This window comes from Megalops cyprinoides, chromosome 25 (genome assembly GCF_013368585.1).
Source record: "Megalops cyprinoides isolate fMegCyp1 chromosome 25, fMegCyp1.pri, whole genome shotgun sequence".
NCBI classification, from domain to species: Eukaryota; Metazoa; Chordata; class Actinopteri; order Elopiformes; family Megalopidae; genus Megalops; species Megalops cyprinoides.
Window position 1 is genome coordinate 1,416,181 of NC_050607.1, and position 20,890 is coordinate 1,437,070.

General features: G+C 43.7%; 3 protein-coding genes across 3 annotated transcripts in view; 1 reads left to right on the forward strand and 2 right to left on the reverse strand.

Annotated features, from left to right (window-relative positions):
* Window positions 1-303: 303 nt before the first annotated feature.
* Window positions 304-6,191, reverse strand: calua (calumenin a). The gene is made up of 7 exons (XM_036519793.1): window positions 6,116-6,191; window positions 3,617-3,861; window positions 2,843-3,036; window positions 2,276-2,442; window positions 1,956-2,016; window positions 1,334-1,533; window positions 304-1,209 (listed from the first exon to the last, which is right to left on the reverse strand). Exons 2-7 carry the CDS (start codon window positions 3,835-3,837, stop codon window positions 1,105-1,107), a joined length of 948 nt encoding a protein of 315 aa, XP_036375686.1. The 5' UTR covers window positions 3,838-3,861; window positions 6,116-6,191; the 3' UTR covers window positions 304-1,104.
* Window positions 6,192-12,509: 6,318 nt separating this feature from the next.
* gtf3c6 (general transcription factor IIIC, polypeptide 6, alpha) lies at window positions 12,510-14,981 on the reverse strand. Its single transcript, XM_036520515.1, has 6 exons — window positions 14,879-14,981; window positions 14,376-14,456; window positions 14,156-14,219; window positions 13,722-13,766; window positions 13,204-13,302; window positions 12,510-12,945 (listed from the first exon to the last, which is right to left on the reverse strand). Exons 1-6 carry the CDS (start codon window positions 14,900-14,902, stop codon window positions 12,647-12,649), a joined length of 612 nt encoding a protein of 203 aa, XP_036376408.1. The 5' UTR covers window positions 14,903-14,981; the 3' UTR covers window positions 12,510-12,646.
* Window positions 14,982-15,457: 476 nt separating this feature from the next.
* Window positions 15,458-20,890, forward strand: part of trim24 (tripartite motif containing 24) — a 12,606-nt gene continuing 7,173 nt past the window's right edge. Inside the window, exons 1-8 of the mRNA XM_036520470.1 lie at window positions 15,458-16,288; window positions 17,094-17,212; window positions 17,508-17,655; window positions 17,846-17,978; window positions 18,555-18,671; window positions 19,068-19,182; window positions 19,422-19,568; window positions 19,690-19,804. Of these exons, the coding sequence (XP_036376363.1) occupies window positions 16,006-16,288; window positions 17,094-17,212; window positions 17,508-17,655; window positions 17,846-17,978; window positions 18,555-18,671; window positions 19,068-19,182; window positions 19,422-19,568; window positions 19,690-19,804 (1,177 nt within the window). The 5' untranslated portion in view covers window positions 15,458-16,005. The remainder of the gene's footprint in view (window positions 16,289-17,093; window positions 17,213-17,507; window positions 17,656-17,845; window positions 17,979-18,554; window positions 18,672-19,067; window positions 19,183-19,421; window positions 19,569-19,689; window positions 19,805-20,890) is intronic.

The following is a 20,890-nucleotide window of genomic DNA, read 5'->3' on the forward strand; positions in this document are numbered from 1 at the left end:
TTAAGCCTGACTAAATACATAAAACCTCCAACCAAATCATTAGGCACAGGTTAGTTCTCAAATGTTGTTTTTTATTGAGAAACAAGTCTGTCCAATGGCAATTACAGAACCTTATTCAAAACCTTAGTGTTCACGTGGTCTGCTTACAAATAATAAACTTAGAGGCTTTCAATATATTTACAGTTAAGTATCTCATATCAATGACATTGCACTGCACTGAATGTGTACAAAATGTCTAAATTCTATTTTTGCAAACTAATTATCAGTGGTTAGAAAAGACAACTGGGCAGAAAAAAACATCAGTAACACTTCCATGTTCCCCCATGAAAGCCTGGCTTCAGAGGACAGACTGCATCAGTGGACATACACTACTGTAGGAGAAAGAGCACTTGTGGAAATGTTAGCTTTTTCCAACAGGCATCAAGCCCCTTTAACAACCACCTAATGACATAAAACTCTTAGAAAACAAAAAGGCACAGAATACAGGTGTAGGAATGTAAGCTGGAAACCAGCTGACTATTGTAATATTCTCATTAATGTGTACTGGTTCTTAGTATTCAAATACAAATAAAAGTACCACAAAATGGCAAGGGAGTGCAAAAAAAAAAATCAAGAATAGTTTCTACCGTAAGGCTATAAGGGAGAAAAGGCTGAAATTAATGTAACTAATGGTTTCATTACCACACATACATAGAGCAGTGTCTGCTGAGCAGGTCAAATACAAGACACTTATGATTTGACTATATGGTGCGCAGTCTGATTACCTACAGCCAATTCAAAGGAAGTATTTTTCATTAATCCAGTGCATTTTAAAGTACATTACAAAATATGATAAAGCTTATATTCATGTCAAGCTTCTTTTAAACCATTGCATGCCAAACATACTCTGAATAAGAGCAACCAAGGATAACTAAAAAGCACTGTAGAACTTAATGTTACACACACAAAACTGGAAGTTTGTCTGCAAAAAGCAAACACAAAAATATTGGATGTTGTTGCTGCAGTATCACTGGACACGCTGGAAAGAGGTGGAGCAGGAAGTCATAAAATAAATTATTGTTCATCTAGTCAAGATTAAAAAAATGATTCCTATCTAGATGGGGTTTAAAACTCATCGTGCCGTACTAAGGCCTCTCCGAAATCTGTTGCTTGACTCCCGACGAACAAGTCGTATTTGTTCACTATTTCTTCTTTGGTGAGGCGACCATCCTGAAAAGCAAAGTACTGAGTTAGGGAATATAGCATGATGCAATCTCAGTACGAATTTAAGCAGCGGGGAACTCTGGAGATGTGTGTGGACTGCAGCCTGCCTGTATCCTGTGCACCAGCTCACCTTGTCCACGTCAGACTCGTACACCAGGTGCTTGGCCTCCGCCTCGGCGTGGTCGTAGTCCGAGGGAAGGATCCAGTCCATGGTCTCCTCCTTGTCCATCTTCCCGTCCTTGTTCTTGTCCCTGAACTCCACAAACTGCTCACGCTCAGTTTTCACCCACTCAGGCTCCTGGGGGTCACCCTCGTGATTGTACATGTCCCCTGCAAACCGGTGGCAAACAGGCCAAGTCACAGTAACCACGAGTGCAAGCAGGAAATCGCCTGGAATCTTCCAATCTTCCCTATCATCTCCAGGTGAAGCTGGTGATGTCTGCGTTCAGGTGGGTTCAAAATACTCCACAGTCAACAGTCCCTGCTCAGAATTATCAAAGCTGGTTATAATTCAGGATTTCAGTCTAACCCTCACTTTAGTGCCCTGCCTTCTCTGTAAAAACTGGCTTTTTAACTGGCATTGAATTGGAAGGAATGCATTCTGCCTGATCAGAGCAGAGCGCACGGACACCGTTAAATGGCCCAGCATAAACTGCCATTTAATTCATCCGCCTTCAACTAAACATGCCTTCATAAACATACAGCTGAGTCCACAGTGGCTGCAGCCACAATCTTTCACCCTGCGAACTTACCAATGTACTCTTCTAAATCAATAAAGCCATCTCCATTCTTGTCAATGTCTTCCATGGTTTCCTACAGAGAAAATTCATTTTAGTTCATCCTAAATTAAGAACCGAAGCCACATCCATTTTGTCTCTCACACGGAATGCCTGTGAGGCTTTCTGTTTTGACAGGTTTAGTGGTTATTACGGAGTGAATCTTACAGCCCTCCTGTTTCCACACTCCAGCACAGGGAAGGTTATTCCAGGAAGGTCCTTATTTATAAAGCAAGCGTCTGCTGATACAGCCATTCTCCACATTTCACAGAGAGGGCTTTCACACGTACACATACCAGCACTACAATGTCCTTCATGTAGTCATACTCCTCTGGGTGCAGGAAGGCAGTGAACTCCTCCTTGCTGGCGATGAGGTCGCCGTCTCTGTCAGCCATTTTGAAGCGCCTCTCATCTCTGGACATCATCTGCTTGTAGTTGAAGCCGTCGTCAGGGTCCGGGTCATCTGCAGAACACTGGACCCTCAGATCTCAGGCACGCAAAATGCAGGCTACAGAACTACTAGAACACCAAACCTCATTCAAATTCATTATTTATGAAGGACACACCTTTGTTCCCCTGTTGGCATAGTGGCCATTTATACAGCAGGATATTTACAGTAGCAGTTCAGGCTTAGTTTCTTGCTCAAGACAGTAATCGGGTTAGAAGCTCAACTCTCTAAGTTCAAGATGACAAGATGACATCCCAAGAGCTGATAAGCTGTGTGTGGGCTATGACATTAAAAGCCACAAAGAGAAACTACTGCGTCAGAATTAAAGGAGGCTGGCAGATCTACGCTCACTATGATGGCTGAAACAGAACAGAACCGTGCTGGGCCACACCTCCACCCCAGCCCAGCTCCATACCCAGGTAGGTGCCATATGTAACGTTCTTGTATTCCTCCCAGGAGATCACACCATCGTTGTTCATGTCGAAATCTTTCCACTGTCGATCCACGTTGTCGTAGATGTATTTCTTCTGGGCCTTTTTAATCCAGGCCTTCAGCTCCTCCTCTGTAACATAGCCATCCTTATTGGCGTCGATCTTATCCACGATCATTCTGAGAGAGGGAGAGAGAGGGCAGGAGAGAGAGGGAGAGAGAAGGAGAGAGGGAGAGGGCAGGAGAGGGCGGGAGAGAGAGGAAGAGAGAGAGAGAAGGAGAGAGGGAGAGATGGAGAGGGCGGGAGAGGGAGAGAGAGGGCGGGAGAGAGAAGGAGAGAGGGAGAGATGAGAGGGTGGAAGAGAGAGAGAGGGAGAGATGGAGAGGGTGGGAGAGGGAGAGAGAGGGCGGGAGAGAGAAGGAGAGAGGGAGAGATGGAGAGGGTGGGAGAAAGAGGGAGAGGGAGAGATGCTCAGGATGAAGCCAAACATGTTGTATCTGTGGCGTCCTCACACTCTCCATCTGATTCTCTGAGGTCATGACCTTTGCACAGGTTGTCTCAGTCTGGAGGGTAACTATGAATCTGATCCAATTTGTCCATCTCAAAATGCAGAAGTGCAAAAATGTCACAAAATTACAGCAGCTTTGCAGCAGCGGCTGTCTATGCCTAACACCACATCCTTGTTTCTCCCTGCAGGTGTTCACGTCTACACTACGTGAGGGCACCCCTCCCAACAGCAGGCCGGTGTACACTTCCTACCCCAGCCTCTCCTTGCTCTCCTCAGGGGTCAGCTGGTCGAAGGTCTTGGCCTCCTCCTGGCCCAGGAAGGCGTCGTGGTCGTACTCGAAGTTCTCCGTGTCATCGTGCTCCTTGTCGCTTAGCTGGGGGTCATGATGGACGCGGTCCTTCTTCTCCGTTGGCTTGCTGGTGGCGTAGACCACGCACAGTGCAAACCACATCAGCAGTGGGCGGAGCTCCATCTTTAAGCGCGTTCAGCTGGAGGGCTGTGGTCAGAGAGATGTCAGTACATCTGCATCCCAATCCCTACTCAGCCTAACACATCTCCCACTTGGGGTCTGACAAAAAAAAGACTAGACACCTTCAACTGCCTTTGGGGAAAAATAGCAGTTTCCATTACAGTTAGACTATTATTATTATGATGATGACATAACCTGACTCTCCACCTCACTGAAGGTGGCAGCAATCTGGAAAAAGACTGATCAGCGAAAGGATAATTCAAACACAGGCAAAGCCAATGGACTTTATAGTGAAGCAATTTCCCAGAGTTTTAATTTCTCACAGAAACAGCATAGGTGGCTTTCAAAGATAAACATTTCAGTGATGAAGGAGTTTGCTGTTCAGCTCCTGCTGTGAACCTGGTGGGACGGCCCGCCTGAGCCGAGCCTGTAGCAGGGGCTTGTTTGCACTGACTGATCACATCTGCCTCAGCAGTTTAACAGCCTGCCAGCATGTCAGGCCAGACGTGGAACAGGAAGTCAGGCCTTACAGATGCAGGCCACAGCCTTGGGAACAGGAAGCAGAGAGGAGGGACACGTACAGACCAGGCCATGACCCTCTACATCACCGTCACACCACAAAGAAATGCTGGCTTACTCATATCCCAAATCCCTGTGAATTATTAACGGAGGGCACATAGCAGCCAGATAACTAAGCTCAGGGACATACTGCACATAACTAAGTTTAAAAATTCCTCATCAAATATGGTGTTGGGGGAGGAGAATACAGCTCTACATGTGAGCAGTCATGGCAGCCAGTCCAGTGCCCTGCTTCCTTTGGGGATGTGTGTGCAGGGCTGGACTCCACCAGCTGTGCTTCTATTTCGAGGCTAACGCTGCCGTTCACTGCCCTCCTGCAGTCCTGTGTCCCCCTGTTTCCAGAACATGTTCACACAGCCGTGGCATGCCAAGATAACCAGGGCTCAAAAAGTCTGCAGCCAGGAACAGCTGTTCCTCTGCCTGCACACAACTAATCACACAGGCGCCAACGACCCCAAGGTGTAAATGCTGTCCTCCCGTGACCCCGACCTCCCCCAGACTGCCACATCTCAGTAACATCACTCTGAACATCCCAGCACGTTTGCTAATAAAGCCATCAAAGATGTCACAGGGACCATCTTATACTCATGTGGTACAGGATCATCGATACTTGGCAGAATTTCTGTGTGCTGTGGTCGCTGAATGCAGTGTGACTTCACTTCGAACTCCCAATAAAACGACAGTACCTCGGAAATCATAACGCAAACGTTCACAAGCAATCAGGACCTCGTCGATCTCAGGGGCTTCGTTAGGCATACTCGGAAACACCCGCGGCTGTCACAGCCGCCTGCTTTTAATTTGACTATAACCTGTCTTGCGTGCAGCAATGTAGTCGTATTTCAGAAAATTCTCGCTATGGATGAAAATGACTGAACCTAAATGCAAATCTCTGAAATAAGCACAGGGAATTCAAACGGGCATCTTCCACTGTATCACCTGTGTATTATAAAGATGATACGATGCCCTGATTTTTTTTTTACCAGCACATTGTTTAATTATAGAGATAATGTGACGAGAACTGTTTCGAGATGTTAAATGAGATTTGATCACAATCTAAAATTACGTATTTTGTGCTTCATAATAAATGTTGTTCTGACGTTTTAGTTTCCCAAGGGGTCACCGAACAACAGTTTAGGAACCCCAACCAAACAAGTCAGTAGTCGACATAACTGGATCTTCAGATTTCGTTTATTATGAAGCAATCTGGACATGGGAATGTTGCAGAATATTGGTTTTAAAATACATACAATTATTAGGAAAGAACCAGATTGTAAAACTCCGGGTGTGAATCGTGGTGATGAGATTTTTATAATGATAGACAGCTCAAAGGTCCGTTATTTGAAACTGCGAACTGAAAACTAACAAAAAGCTGTAACAGAATAATATGAGAATTTCAGTACAATCGACGCTTATGTTGTTTGGTTGGTTTGCTGAGCCAGAAAGCTTGCCAGCATTAACAAAGAAAAAACTGAACGGCAAGTCGCTATAGGTATCTGATGGAATGTATCTCAATGACCATTTCTATTAGTAGAGATGCAAGTATGCAGCCAGCCCGCAGCTTCACACAGATAGCGGACTTAAAGACCAGCCCCAGTTACAAATGTAGAAAAGAGGGAAAAGGTAAATAACTGATTAAACGAAAGCGATGTAACAGGCCAAAGAAACATTATATTACCTAAAGTAGCGGTTGCAAATTACTCACCCGGTCTTGCTCTGTGGTACCAACACTGCTCAAACCCCGAGCCAGCACAGCGCCGGATATACACCCTTTAGCCGCGTTGTTTCCTGTAGAGAAATGCAGAATGAGCCAATCACATGCGAGGCACCGCCCAACACTGCCTACAATAACAGCCCCTTTGGTGCCTATGTATTGGTCCACTTCACTGCAATACACATTATTTGATTGGCTGGAAAGCGCCACGTTTGCAAACTATGGAAGTATGTAGGGTTTATTAGAAAATGCTCCGCTGTTGCCAGATACGGAAACCCTCATGTGTGGGGAATCTGAGCCGACGGTGACAAAATCATCGTCAGAATTCAGCTTTGGTCAGGGAACCGGTGCGGTTGGGTATCTGAATTGCAATGCCGGGTAGCCAGCGGTTGTCATCCCAATAATAAAAAACAATGCACGTCTGGTTTAAATGTACTGTTGCCAACATGAATACTATAATACTACTATCTATACTAATGTGACAAACGTCGCAATATCATATTGTTACGTGACTGGATTTTAAAAATATATGTAAATAATGAACCCAGTGTATTATTGATACATATGCTGGTATATATGGGTAAGAGAGTCTGCTAAATGATGTAATGTAATATGATGTACTTAATATATCTTCAATATATGATGTAGACTTCATATAGGTCTCAATAAACCCCTTGTAAGTCACTCTCGAAAAAAGCGTTTGCCAAATTAAAAAGTAACAATAAAACAATAAACTGAGTAAAACCATGGAAGGACCAATACGCATAGCCTAATTTAAGTAAAACTTAATGCTTTAAGTAAAATTTTGCTAGTACGTTAAGTAAACCTATGCAAAATATATATATCAATAAAATAAATAATTCAAACCTACCACTTCTTCAACTTAATACTAGCCACTACTGGACAAATTTCCCCGCTTAGGTATGAATAAAGTCTTATCTTATCTTATCTTACAATACTTCCAGCCTTACTTTGGTCACTGCTTTTGCTGCCATATTTACTCTTGCTCGGAGTTTATCATGACATATTCCGAGGAGATGTGATGTCCGGGTGGTAATGTTATGATGGCATGGCTTGTGAGACCGCGCAGTCTGTGAAATAGTTCCACACTATTTGAGGGTGATGATGCGGGATGACGACCTGGACTGGCCCATGATTGTTTGTAGCCTATAATTGGAAAATACGGCCGCAAACTGAAAACAATTTTGTTCAGTCATATTAACTTAAATTTCTCCTGCGAAACAGATAAAAATGAGAGACAAGAGACCACATTCATCAAGCACTTTCAGGACAACAGTGCTTAAGGGATGTTTCCTGTATTACTCACTTTACAACTAATTTAAATTTAAGTTGAAAAGCGTCTTCAACCAACCCTAACCTCATATTGCGTCTTGAAAACAGCTCAGTATTCTGTCTCCATGGCACTTTGACATGTCGGAGCACAGGTAGACGCGCGTGGCAACCCTGAGCGCAATACCAAACGGCGCGAACTTCAAGCATGCTTGCGGGTATTTCACATGCTCTCTCCGGTAAAAAGCGTATTCAGTAAAACATTAAGATTTTCACTTAGTTGCGTACGTTTCTCAAATTATCGGGCGGAGTCTGTATGGTGAAACTCAAATATTCTACCTGAATTTCTTTAGAAAAATCATTATGCCTAGGTGTTTTGTCAGATGCACCCCTCCCATAATGTAAACGATTAACGTTTACATGAAGGCAAATAGCGCTTTATCAGACCAGACTGGATCAGCTTGTTACATTACATTCACTTAGCAGATGCTCGGTGTTTCCTAAATGACACATTGTTTCCAGACTATTTATGTTCTGCTTCTAGTGTTCAAAAATATTTACTGTTTCAACACAATGTTTCCATTGACCATTTTAAGTAACTGCAGAGCCATATTACATGTTGAACTAATAATCTTTTTAAACGAACACAGATATTAACAACGTTAAAGAGATCAAACCAGACAGGTAATGCGTTCATTTCTTTCACCAGTTCGAAACTTGACGCAAGTGGCAGCATTGTGGAATGCGCGTCGCTTCAGCAGGGAAAGTTTGCAAGATCTCCAGCGGGTGGCGCCCTCATTCCAATATATTTGGCTAAACACTAGCCACATTACCGCAGGTGCTATTTTCTCGCGTAATCACTTTAAATGCCTCTGTGTATGATATGAAAGGAGCCCAGAATATTCAGTGAAAGGGAAAGGGAGATAGTGAGAAGTCTACTATCTATAAAAATTCTTATGGGTAGCCACCACATATTTGAACTCATTCCCTCCGACAGACGCTTCAGATCACTACCCACCAAAACAAGCCGACACTGGAATAGCTTCTTCCCACTCGCAATCACAGTCTTGAACTGGTGAACTAGCGACGCTTCAACTGCATTTCTGTTCTGCTTGCTCAGTGCAATAGGTGTACATACCCATAGCCTGCACTCGGGTACACTTTATCTCACGCTCATTGTGCAATATCTGTATATAACAGTGCAATAGCTGTCTATAACGAATTGATGTAGCCTACAGACCCACAGCCTGCACTCCTGTACACTTTAACTTATCACGCAGTAGCTGTTAACTTACTGTACAGTATCTCTTCCCATTTATATCATATATATCTTATTCATTCCATCCGCGCTCCGTTCCATGTATGTGTACCGTTGTTGTTTGTTGTGCCGCAACTGTTGGATGGTATTTGTTGTCGTCACCTTGAAAATCATTGGAAGAACGACAGTGGAACCGGAGTCAAATTCCTTGTATGTGTAAAAAAACATACTTGGCCATTAAAGTCTGATTCTGATTCTTATTCTGATGATCAAATCATTCATGACATTTCTTTACTGGTAGAAATAACACAAGGCAAGGGATAATGGCCTATAAATCAAAGCTATACATTGTAAACCAAAAAAAAACTGCATTGGGATAGTCCCTCTTTATGAGTTTAAAACAGTTTTTTAAGGTTTAATACTGCAGCTGTGGAGCAAAAGCATGTTGATAAGACGAACTGAGATCCAGTGTTTACATGCACCCACACATCCATGTCCATTTCAATATGGCAGCAGTTTGGCACAGTTGTAAGGGTAAGGCCTGTTAGGTTGCTGGTTTGATTGGCACTTGGCCACTGCTTTTAAACATGAATTTCCCAGCTGTATGAATGGATAATATAAAAAATGTAAGTCACTCTGTGAAGTGTGAAAAGAGTGTCTGCTAAGCAAAACACCGTCATACCTTAGACAGGTACGTGTCTAACAGCATGTACCTGTTCACAAGTCTATTCTTGTCTAGAAAAATGACTCTTGTCTTTCAGTTGCTTGACCACGATGTATTTATTTTGCACCAAAACCGGAATTGTTTTAAGCAACTGAAAACATCCAAACCACCTTTGGAAAGGCTCTTTAGGGCCACCAGGGACATTATGAAAAGTGATGGACATTTTGACTCATTTTACTAATCTGAATTATTTCGATCAGTTCGGTGTGACAATGCATTCACTGAGTCACTCAATACACATTCATTCAATAAGCCCCAGACCTCCACCCTCAGCTCTTTCAGTACGTCTCGTTCACTGAATCTTGTTCAGTTCATTCAATGTGTTTCCTATAGCCATAGGGTGGTGACTTGACGATACCCTGTTGCTCAATTTGAGATATCTCTAACCTCACTGACAAACTGTGTCATTAAGCTGCAGCTCAGATGACGTGCCTTTTAAATTCAACCAGACAAGCAGAGGTAAAAAAAAAAACAATGGAATCATTAAAAACAATATAATGTGATTGAATGCCCTTCCTTCCTTAATTCTACCAACAGTGAAGATCCTAAATGATGGTAGTTATTAACAAAAGAGTTAAACGAATAAATAGACTGCACCCCTCTGATTCATGTGAAATTTTGCAGGGTATGTATTTAATTGCACAGTATGAGGATGGATGAAGTCACCCTGTGGTCGGAGAGGGAAACACACTGAACAAACAGCGAGATTCACTGAGCGAGATTCACTGAGGGGCTGAACAGACCGCAACTGGAACACCGGAACAGATCAGTAGTGATCAGTTGATCAGTTACACCTCTGTTTAAAAAAACATTTGGTAGGCAATCTAATGACTTCCTGTTGTGAGACCTTGGCAACACTGATAATAACAATTAGTTGTGCCTAATTGCATTTCTGTGCCCCTAACTTTCAGTTTCGTGACAACGAAGTAATAAATACAGCTTTTGGATAGTTGCAGGTATCTGCCGCAAGCACCATATATGTTCACTCTAAAGCACTTGTCCTTGTACACAAATCATTTACGTTGTCATTTCAAGGTACATAACTTCACTGCAAATGAACAACCCCATTAATTTGTCCCAAAAACATTTAATTACAAGAACAGATATCATTTCATATTTTAAAAGAATATAAAACAAGAACTAGTTTCACATATTTACAGGACATTTTCACGCACCAACATTAATAGTCAGTATTTCAGCAGTGCTAACGTACAGGCTTTCCATTTTTCCGTACAAGTGGCGGAGTTCCCCGTATCAGCTGCCTTGGATCCTCAGAAATATACGGCACAACACCGGCAGCCCGGAAGATAACTTGACTCGTTAACAGCTTCAGATTCGGTGAAAGCGTGCGTCATTTAACAAGCAAGGAAACAAGTTTCACGTTTCCGGTTGCAGAAAAGAAGAGTTTGACTTCTTCACAAGAAAAAAAACACGTTTCTGATCCAGTCAAAACAGTCCATTGATGAAAAGAGGAATATCATGATCCAATGCCCTTGGTGACTCCGGGTCCCCTCGAGTGGGTCTCTGAGGGATGCTTTGGGGTCCAGACGTATCCCGATTCGTCCAGATCTGGTCCCCGGACGTACATCAGACCTCCGACCGAATCCACCAGACCGATTATTGCAGCTGCCACGGATAGCACCGTGCCGATCACATACACCTGGAATATCCCGCTCATGCTCAAACCTGGTACAGCTGCTCCTGCAGGAAAAAGTCACAGTCAGCCACCTTAGCTGATTACAGTTATCACAGTCACAAATTAATGACCAGTATTATTAACTAGCCAGCTAACAACCCTGGTCACAAACCACTCACATATGGTTTCTTGGCCAGTTAACTAGCTAGCTAGATAGAGACACTTCATTAGAAGCCTACCAGTCGAAGAATACATTATTGTTAGACAGGAAACATTTGCAGAATTAATTTGTATTAACCGTGGAGCGACCATTGCTAAAGTGCAGCCACGACAAAATGAAAGCAGGAGTTGTTTTACGCCTGGCTAAAAATACGCGGCAATGGCTACTGACATCGCAACGTCATGAAACTACAGAATCCGACCGATTTCTGTCCCGCAACCCAGTGCTATAAAAGTGCAAACATCGTGGATTTACCTGCACAGTTTCGTTTCCACGATTACGAGCTTCTCACACCGATCAACACCGTTTTCGCGTCTGCTGTCTGGCTGCTTCTGCTTGCGTTTTCTTGGTTTAATGAAGACACACGCCTCCTCTTCCCACGAAAGAGTCAAAATCATCTGCACTCAGCAAAGATGGGAATTTCCCAGCAACTGTGGCATAATAAGGAAATGACTGATAGCTGCTGAGTAGCTACTTACTCATAGTCATGTACAAGATTTCTTACATTTAGTCAAAATAACTAGGCTATATGTAAGGCTTAAGGAACAATTTATTTATTGTTTTTAAAGTAATTTACTGTTTTTGAGTAATATAATGTAAAGAAAAGCAACAACCGTTCGGTCAATTTGTTATCAAAGCGATATTGCCCTTGTTTGCCCCAAATTACACGACTCAATAAAAACGAAGTAAAATGTCATTTTCGCTCGACACGACCACTGTCGGTTCTATATGTGCATATGTAAAAGTGAACACCTGTAGTTGTAACCGTACCTTTCAGGTTTCAGATGGCCGAGATCAAAATTCTGCGCTGACATGGGTCAACAGTGGATCTGTGATAACATTATTTGTGACTGACAGCTAGCCAATGAACTATAGGCCACTAGACCAGACCTGGTGCTGAAATCCCATCCACCGTATTACAACCAGCAACGCGTCTTGTACACAGTGAGTAATCCGAACATACTCACGATGACGGTAACCACGTCTGACCGACAGAGAGCTCCAACCAGGTTAAACACTTGGGAATCTAGCGAATATAGCTAACGATAAAAAAGGAAATGCTATGCATGACTATTTAAGCTAAATTATATGTAGCAAGCATTTGGGCAAGAAGGGTACAACAGTAGTGTACCAGCAGGGATCGCAACCTGCAATCATCTGATTACGAACATTAAAAGTAATGGACATCTGTTCCAATATTTTCACAAAATCACATGCTTTGATACAAAAAAGTGTATTTATTCAAAATACCCCATTACAATCATTTCAAGTTAAAGACACATGCTAACAAAACTCACTTCACATTTTTATGAAGCATCTGACAGAGTCACTTTGTGACAGCACTGACTGGCTTCTCTTCTCTGGCCTTTAACTTCCTCAGGTTTGTCACATGATCATGGACCTGGAACGGCACTGCTGTCTGTGGTGTCCAGGCTGTCCTCAGCGCCCTGGGAGGCTGAGCTGCTCTGGGGGAAGTCCACTCTCGCAGAGTCCTGACTGAGCTCAGCCTGCTCACAGTCACTGGCCTCTGCTTCTGCCTCTGACTCCGACTTGTGGGGAATTTCCGCATCTCCCTTTTCGCTCATGACACAGGACTGCCCCGCTGTCCCGCTGGGGTCCTGCAGGAAGTTGCAGATCATGTTGTTTCGGCCGGGGAAAGCTCCATCATTCAGCGGCAGGAATTCAATGCGCCCTGAAGACACACCAGCCCGGTCATTAAGTCATAAAACTGCATCGCTTAGCAGTATGACTAACAGCACTAACATAAGCTTTATGTTTAAGCGCACACACTCACACACACACTCACACGTCTGGCAGACAAAGAGTGGCATGTCATCATGTCGCCACAAACGACCACCACATGACCACCACATGTTCAGAGTCCTGCCAAAGAGGGCGGCTCCAGACAGCCAGCAGGGACTGGAAGCCATGGTTGGGAGGGGGAATGCACCTGAGCTGGGCTCTCCTTCCTTCTTCTCTGTGAGGAAGGTGCGCTGCATCATCAGCTTCTTCACGGTGTGGCACCTGTACCTGAGCTGAGGTCTGGCATCTACAGCACAACAAAGAACACAGCTGACCTTTCACCCCCATCATTTCCATCTCTGAAGAGGAAAACCAATACAATATTACTGAATGAAACACGAATCTCTGGAATGGTTTGAAATTTTTTATTATTATTATTCAAAGCCAATTTTTAATTTAGTGTTTTAATTTTAGTTTTGTAAATAAAGTTTCTATATAGTTCCACCCAGTCAATGTGTTATTCAAAATTAATTTTATTCAGCAGGTATATTTTCCAAGACAGAGCTTAGGGGTTTTCATTACAATCATTTATAATTTATGGTTTATGTAATGTAGTAGCAGTTTTTAAAATGAGACTGAATTTCCAGACAGCGTGTGTGTGTGTGTGTGTGTGTGTGTGTGTGTGTGTGTGTGTGTGTGACTCACATACAGGTGATAAAGACTCACCGCTCCCATGGTTCTCTTCAAAGATTACACAAGTACCGAGGACATCTGTTACAGTGAGTGAAAAACATATACCACCACATATTAACATAAGACCATACAGGGTGTGAATGTATCTATGAATAAATAATTCTCCTGTTCAACACTGATGGATTATGACACAAAACTATATCTTGCATAAGAAGTCTAATGTAAGGTGACCAAGCAAGTCGTCAAGAAAAAAAGTAGAGGCAAAGAGTAATCCCTTAGCTAAGGGTTAATTCTGTCCTTCTTTAAACGAACTAACACTTTGCTTGACAACTGGAAAGAAAATTAAACTCAGATATTAAAACGTCATTGACCAACATTGACCTATGCTGCCATCTAGTGGTTATATTAAAAAACGGCATGCTGATATTAAGCATAACCGTAAAAACATGGCAACATACAAATCTTACCTTCATATTCTCCAGCAAATACATATCTTCCCACTTGCATTATAGGTTGTTCGGTGTCTATTCCCTTAAATTAAATTAGGCAGAGAAGTCTGGTTAAGTTTATTCTTCTGTTTAAACTGTGTTGAAGTGTATTTCTGCTGACATTTTCAGCTGAAATCTTTTAATTTATGTGTTTGAATTGATAACACAATTTGAATGACGATCAGTACACAGTACTTACCACAATTTTAACTTTCCCTTGACATTTCGTTAAGAAGTCAGAATCTATAATTCCTGACAGCTCGACCACAACGAGTTGCTCCTGATTCGTGGGGAAAAAACACAAACAATACATAGAAATGAGATTAAACTGAAAACTGGTGCTTCTGGGTCTACAGAACACTACAACCCAATGAACGACAACCACTGAGCTGCTTAGGAAATTTGTCTTAGAAAGCCTCTAGCTGGTTAGCAGGTCGCACATCCTATTCTTTTTCTCGCGAGGACAGATTTTTAAGAGGAACCATGAGCACTGTTCAAGGGTTGTAACTAGTCCAGTAATCTACCGCAACAAGTAAAGCAGTTCAGCAGTTCAACATGGTAATGCAAAATAAAACATTTCAGTTGCTTTGCACATTGTGTGCATGCTCTACAACGTTAGCTAACATGAGCTATTTATCAGTGGGAACTCAAACATATCTTCATCAATGCTAACAATGTTAATCAAATAAACTTCCCTCTGACCTCTTCCTCCCACTCCTCTTCCATGTTTAAATCGTAATAACCGAGTCTTAACAGAAGCGGCTACATAGCACTTGCTGTATGTGCGCAGCCATGTTTGCACGGATTGGCCCGAACTTCTTCAGTGGATATACTGTCCCACAGTGAGTTTTGTAGCTGTTGGACTGCATACCGCCCTCTGGCGTTGAGGAGTAGGAATATAAAACACTGGAGGATGCATGCGGAAACCCCACTGTTACGCAACGTAATGCAAAATATACACTGGGAAAAAACCTGGACCTAATTGAACCCCCCGTGTGAAACCACCGATATTAAACAGTAATAAATTTTGCAAAAATGACATCTCTCTTGACTAATGAGCCGTCTGCACCAGTGAGAATGCTTGCTGCACCAAATTCTACGTGGATTCACCGAGTTACATCTCTCGTTAAAATCAGAATAGTGAAACACGGACTACAGCCTATGATTGGTCAGTTGAATTAATGTGAATCTTGATTGGTCGTTGCCGTTTAAGGATTTTCATTGGTCGGCTGTAAGCAGTGAGCAGGCCTCTGTGATCTCTTGAGGAAGTCACACGGGCGGCCTATTGTAGCTTATCCATTTCTTATTCATGTTAGCTAGCTAGCTAGCTGGAATGTTTTGAAGATGTTTGCGCCTGCTCAAAAGAAGAGATGTTTTAATATATCGTATTTTTACATTTGTCCTTTTCTCTTTTGTTCCTTCACATTAGGATTGCATCGCCTAGGTATTCGTGAGGAATAGTCTTAGCTTGCTTGCTTGCTAGCTAAAATACATTAGCTACGACTGCAGGCGAAAATAATCTATCCTGCTTGCTAACACATTGGTGTCAACTGCTGTTGGCTAGCTATCTGTGTACTGGCGGACTCTAGCTAAGAGTAAATGTCGTTTTTGGAACACTACGCGAAAACATCCTACAGGCAAACAAAACTGAAGGACGCTTTGGATGTGGATTGCATTGGACTAGTTCACTGCATCGATCGGGACTGACGAATCCATTTGAATTTTCGTGGTCCTTTATCACGGTCCTTTTGTGTATCTAGATATCGTAAACTACTTGGTTGCGGTTGAATTAACGGAAACATTCTGTTTACCCCCCAAAAACCACAATCATGGATGAAAGTGCTGAAAAAAACGATTCAGATGATGCTGTCATAATTGTGGAAAATGAGGCAGAAAGTTTGCCGATCCAAGAAGAGAACGCAAAACAGCACAGCACCCTCAACCTGCTGGATACCTGTGCCGTGTGTAATCTGAATTTCAGCAGCCGCGAGCCGAAACTGCTGCCATGTCTCCATTCTTTCTGCAAAAAGTGCTTGCCATCTCCGTCAAGGAATCTGGTCTTAGCAGATCAAACAGGGAGCCCCCAGGTTCGAGACGGCGGGGCGAAACCACGTGAGTTGCACTTGTTTACAAATGGCCAGTCCACAGGGGATTCTCCAAAACCGGTTCGGAAAGATGTAGAGGGCGTAATAAATATGCACGCACTGCTAACTGACATGAGGAACATTCTGCATGAGATAATAGTAGTGCTAGCACATTGTTTTCCAGTCCAAAATGTGAAAATCGAGTAAGATATTGACTACTAATAACCAATAATTGGCCACTATTAAAATTTGTGTTTTGCACACACCTTTTCTAAATTAATATAAGGTTCTGAATCCGTTCCCCCTCTCCCCCCCTTTTAATTCTTTCAGAAAGTAAGGTGTAGAGAAATGCATTAGGCCACTGAAGTGACCGAGAGAAGTCATTTTCCTCACAGCCCAGATGCGGGGCATTATTAAGCGCTTAGCTCTAAAGGCCTGTGCAACGCTGGGGAGCAGGTGCCGAGTCCATTCTGGTGACTGTATTTGTAAGAAACGGAAAGGGACCTAACATCTCATGCATTTTCTTTTAACTTTTGAATCAGTTTTCATACATTGGTTTAATATACCAAAGGAAAGCCTAACACACAGTCTGCTAGGGGACAGAATTTCAAGCCTATTTCTTCCATCATTGAAATGATGTTGCAAAATCAATGTGTTGCAAAACATGGTTTTGGCACGACTTTGAAATACAGTCAGTTTGGAGAAAGTTACCCGAAGCTAGCAGTAAATCCGGGGCGTGTGGCTTCCTGATGCGAGCTGCACTGTGGAAGTGTCCGCAATGTGCATCCGTCTGTGCAGAGTGTGCTCACTGCTGTCCCTCTCTGCGCTTCCAGTCAACGTGATCCGCTGCCCAGTGTGCAGACAGGAGTGCATGGAGGTGGACGTCATGGAGAACTTCTTTGTGAAGGACTCTGTGGAGGTTCCCAGCAGCACCGTGGAGAAGACCAGTCAGGTTGGTGAGAGCAGGGAGGGAGTTAGGAAGGGATGAACAACCTCAACAGCATGCAGTTACAATCACACCATCACACCTAGAACACTAGTGTTCATGGTGACGGCGTGCGCATGTCGCAGGCAGACCAGCTGCACACCGCAGTATGAAACAGCCTTAACACTGTGTGCTTTTATTCATACTGTGGGGGAGGCCTCAGTACAGCTGGGCTCCTGTCCTGGTGAAGGCTGCCCTCTGTAGCGCTGTGTGTTTGTGAGGGAACAGCGATGTGCCTGACTGCCTGTTTCCCTGCCTGTAGCTGTGCACAAGCTGTGATGACAACACTGAGGCCTCTGGCTTCTGCGTGGAGTGTGTGGAGTTCCTGTGCACCACCTGCATCGAGGCTCACCAGCGGGTGAAGTTCACCAAGGACCACACCATCCGGCAGAAGGAGGAGGTGTCTCCAGGTGCAGCCTGAGAGAGTGCGGGAGGGAGCCTTACCCTCCGGGTGTGGGTGGGAGGGGTACCTTGATTCTGCTTTTTGGTTTGCAGTACTTGGAGTCCAGTTTCATTTCTTTCTGAGACTGAAACTGAAGGTTAAGTTTTGGATGAAGATGTGGTCTGTTCAGAGCTGACTGTCGTTGTGTGTTTCTGCAGAAGTGGTGTGTGTGTCCAACCAGAAGCCGGTCTTCTGTGAGGTCCACAAACAGGAGCCTCTGAAGCTGTTCTGTGAGACCTGCGACCGCCTCACCTGCAGAGACTGCCAGTTACTAAAGCACAAGGACCACAAGTAATGCCACTGAGCCACCTGTCACTCATAGCTGTCACTCATACATGGGTTTGGGCAGCTTGAGATTTACACCAACTAACAGTTCATTATTTACCACTTTCTCAGTTTTATTGTATCTTGAGGAGTGTAATAAATGTTGTGCATCTTGCTCCCTCTTCACATTCCTCCTCATTTGTTCAGTCTGCTTCTCACGGCCTTCATCTGCTCTTCACTGTCCTGTTCTACAACCCGTCACTTCGTTGGTGTTTAGGCTAGCTGTTAGAGTGTCCATTCAGTTTTTTTTTTCCTCTGTTCATATTGGCTTCTATTATTTGTTCATGTTGCTGAGGAAAAACAGCTGTGTTAATGTCTTACTGTAACTAATGTTACATGCTTGTAGGCCAATTGCAACAATAATAATGTATTACAACACGTAAGATTGTTCGCTCCCCTTTCATAACAGCCCGGGATGCTAACTGGGCATTTCACGGTAAAGTTAAGTCAAATGCACATTTTCATTTTGTATCCAGCGCAGAGGAATCTCATCCCTGGAAACTGTAATCTGCAGGAACTGACGTTTCTCTCCTTTTTATCCAGTTACCAGTTTTTAGAAGATGCTTATAAAAACCACAGAGATCACATGGTCAGCATGACGCTGCAGCTTCAGGAGAAGAAGAAGGCCATAGAGGAAGTGTCCAAGTCCATCAACAATGGGTATCGTGTCCTGCTGCTCTTGATTGAATGGATGAATTCACTTAACCGAGAGATGTGTTGCATGAATTAACATTCATGCCTGTTTTCCAAGTTTTTTGTCCTCTAACTTATTACTTTCAAAACAGCACGTGTGTCTTTATCTGTGTAATATGCAAATGAGTGAATCAAACAGTATATGGTAAGCTGGCACGTATAGAGTATTCAAATATGGCTTAGAGAGAAAATCAGATCAATGCTATATAATGTGTCAGTATTATTATAGGGATGACCCTAGTTGTATGTTAGCTTCAACTCATCCGGATCCCTCTGTCTGTATATGCACATTATGTCACTGAATGCCAGACCACACAAAGGTGTGCTCAAACTTTTGTCATTGTCCCCCTCATTTCTTTTCAGACTCCTGCAAGTTGACGAAAACCGCAAGTCTGTGCACAATGAAATCAAGAAGTCCATTTGTGCTTTAATCTTGGAGATTAACCGAAAGGGAAAGATTTTAGTGAATCAGCTTGAGGTATGAGAAAACTTTTACCTTTGAGTGTTGGTGTGTCATTGTCTGTGCACAAACACGTTTTCCTGAGCTGATATGATGTTTCACACCACTCAGGGCCTAACCCTTATATGGAAAAGAGATCTGTAAACGAGAGGTGTGGTGTGTTGTGCTGTGCTGTGTAATTCCCTGTAACTTCATGCAGAGGGCGGGGCTGTCCGTGGGTCAGAGTGAGGGGTTAGAGCTGTTGTTGTGATCCTCAGGGCCTGACGAAGGACCATGAGAGCGGACTGAGGAAGCAGCAGGAAGACATTGGCTCCCTGTCCAGACACCTGGATCATGTGATCAACTTCGCCAAGTGGGCGACAGCCAGCAGCAGTGGGACTGCTCTCCTGTACTGCAAGAGGCTGGTAAGGAAGTCAGGGCTCCCTGTGTGCGAGGGTCCCTGGATATTTTCATGCTTTCATAGGTTTTGAGGTCTGGATTAAGTGTGGAATATGTGGGTAGTGAGCGTTTTGTCCTCTGTTTCAGATCTTATTTCAGATTCAGAATCTGCTGAGAGCCAGGTGCAGCCCCTCCTTCATCCCGCAGAGCATGGTGCGCTTCCAGTGTCGCTCAGGCTTCTGGGCCTCCAACGTCGACCTCGGTAAGATTAAACTGTGGACCCTTTGAGAACTGGCCATGAAGCCGAATCCGGCTGAGCGCATTCAATAAGGCGTCACAGTGTCACGGTTGACTCCAGCTTTCTGCGTTGGTCACTCGTTTGTGTGCATTCATTACATTACATTACATGCACTTACCAGACACGCTTGTCGAGAGTTACTCACAACAGCCCCAGACTAGTGAGCGTGAGCATAACACCATGCAAGCCCTACCACAGTTTAGTTTGTGCAACCTGACTAGGCAACGGAAGCCAAGTATACTACCATGCATCAGTCACTAGAACACAGAAACCAAAATACACCACAATACTGTAATGTAAAATAAACATCAAATACTAGATGTAGAGCATAGTGATCTTGACAGAACATAGGGTTTGTAGACTGATTGTAGGTATGAGGGGGCTGTCCCATTCACTGTCTTGGATGCCAACACCAATTGTTTTGAACTTGATGTGAGCGATAAAGGGGTTGGAGTGAAGAGGGGAGTAACTTGATTCTGGATTAGCTGTAGGGGTTTGATGGCACAGGCAGGAAGACAGGCAAAGAGGAAGTTATAGCTGTGAGAGGACTGGGAGATGACCTGAAGTAGGAGCTGTGTTGAATACATTTTGAGATCCTGATCCTTTGGATTTTGTACAAAAAGAATCTGCACATCCGACTCAGTGCTGCAGCCTGAGAGGAGAAGGACAGGTTTCTAACAAGCGTTGATGTGGTCAGCATAGATGTGGTACGAAAACCCGTGGGAGGAGATGACAGAACCGAGAGATTGTATGTAAAGGAAGAGAAGGAGAGGGCCAAGTACCGAGTCTTGAGGGAAACCTGTAGACGGGCTGTGGGGTCCAGACAACCCACCCCACCGTTCCAGGACACCCTGAAACAGCATCCAGAGATGAAGGATTCAACCCAAAGGAGAGCGGTGTCAGCGATCCCCAACGTAGCCAGGGTAGATAGAAGTAGACTGTGGTCAATTGTGTCAAAGGGTGCAAAAAGGTTTAGATGCAGAAAGGCATTGTATTCTGTTCAATATGATTCTTATCTCAAAAGAGATGCTATGCTTTCTAGTGTGTTCT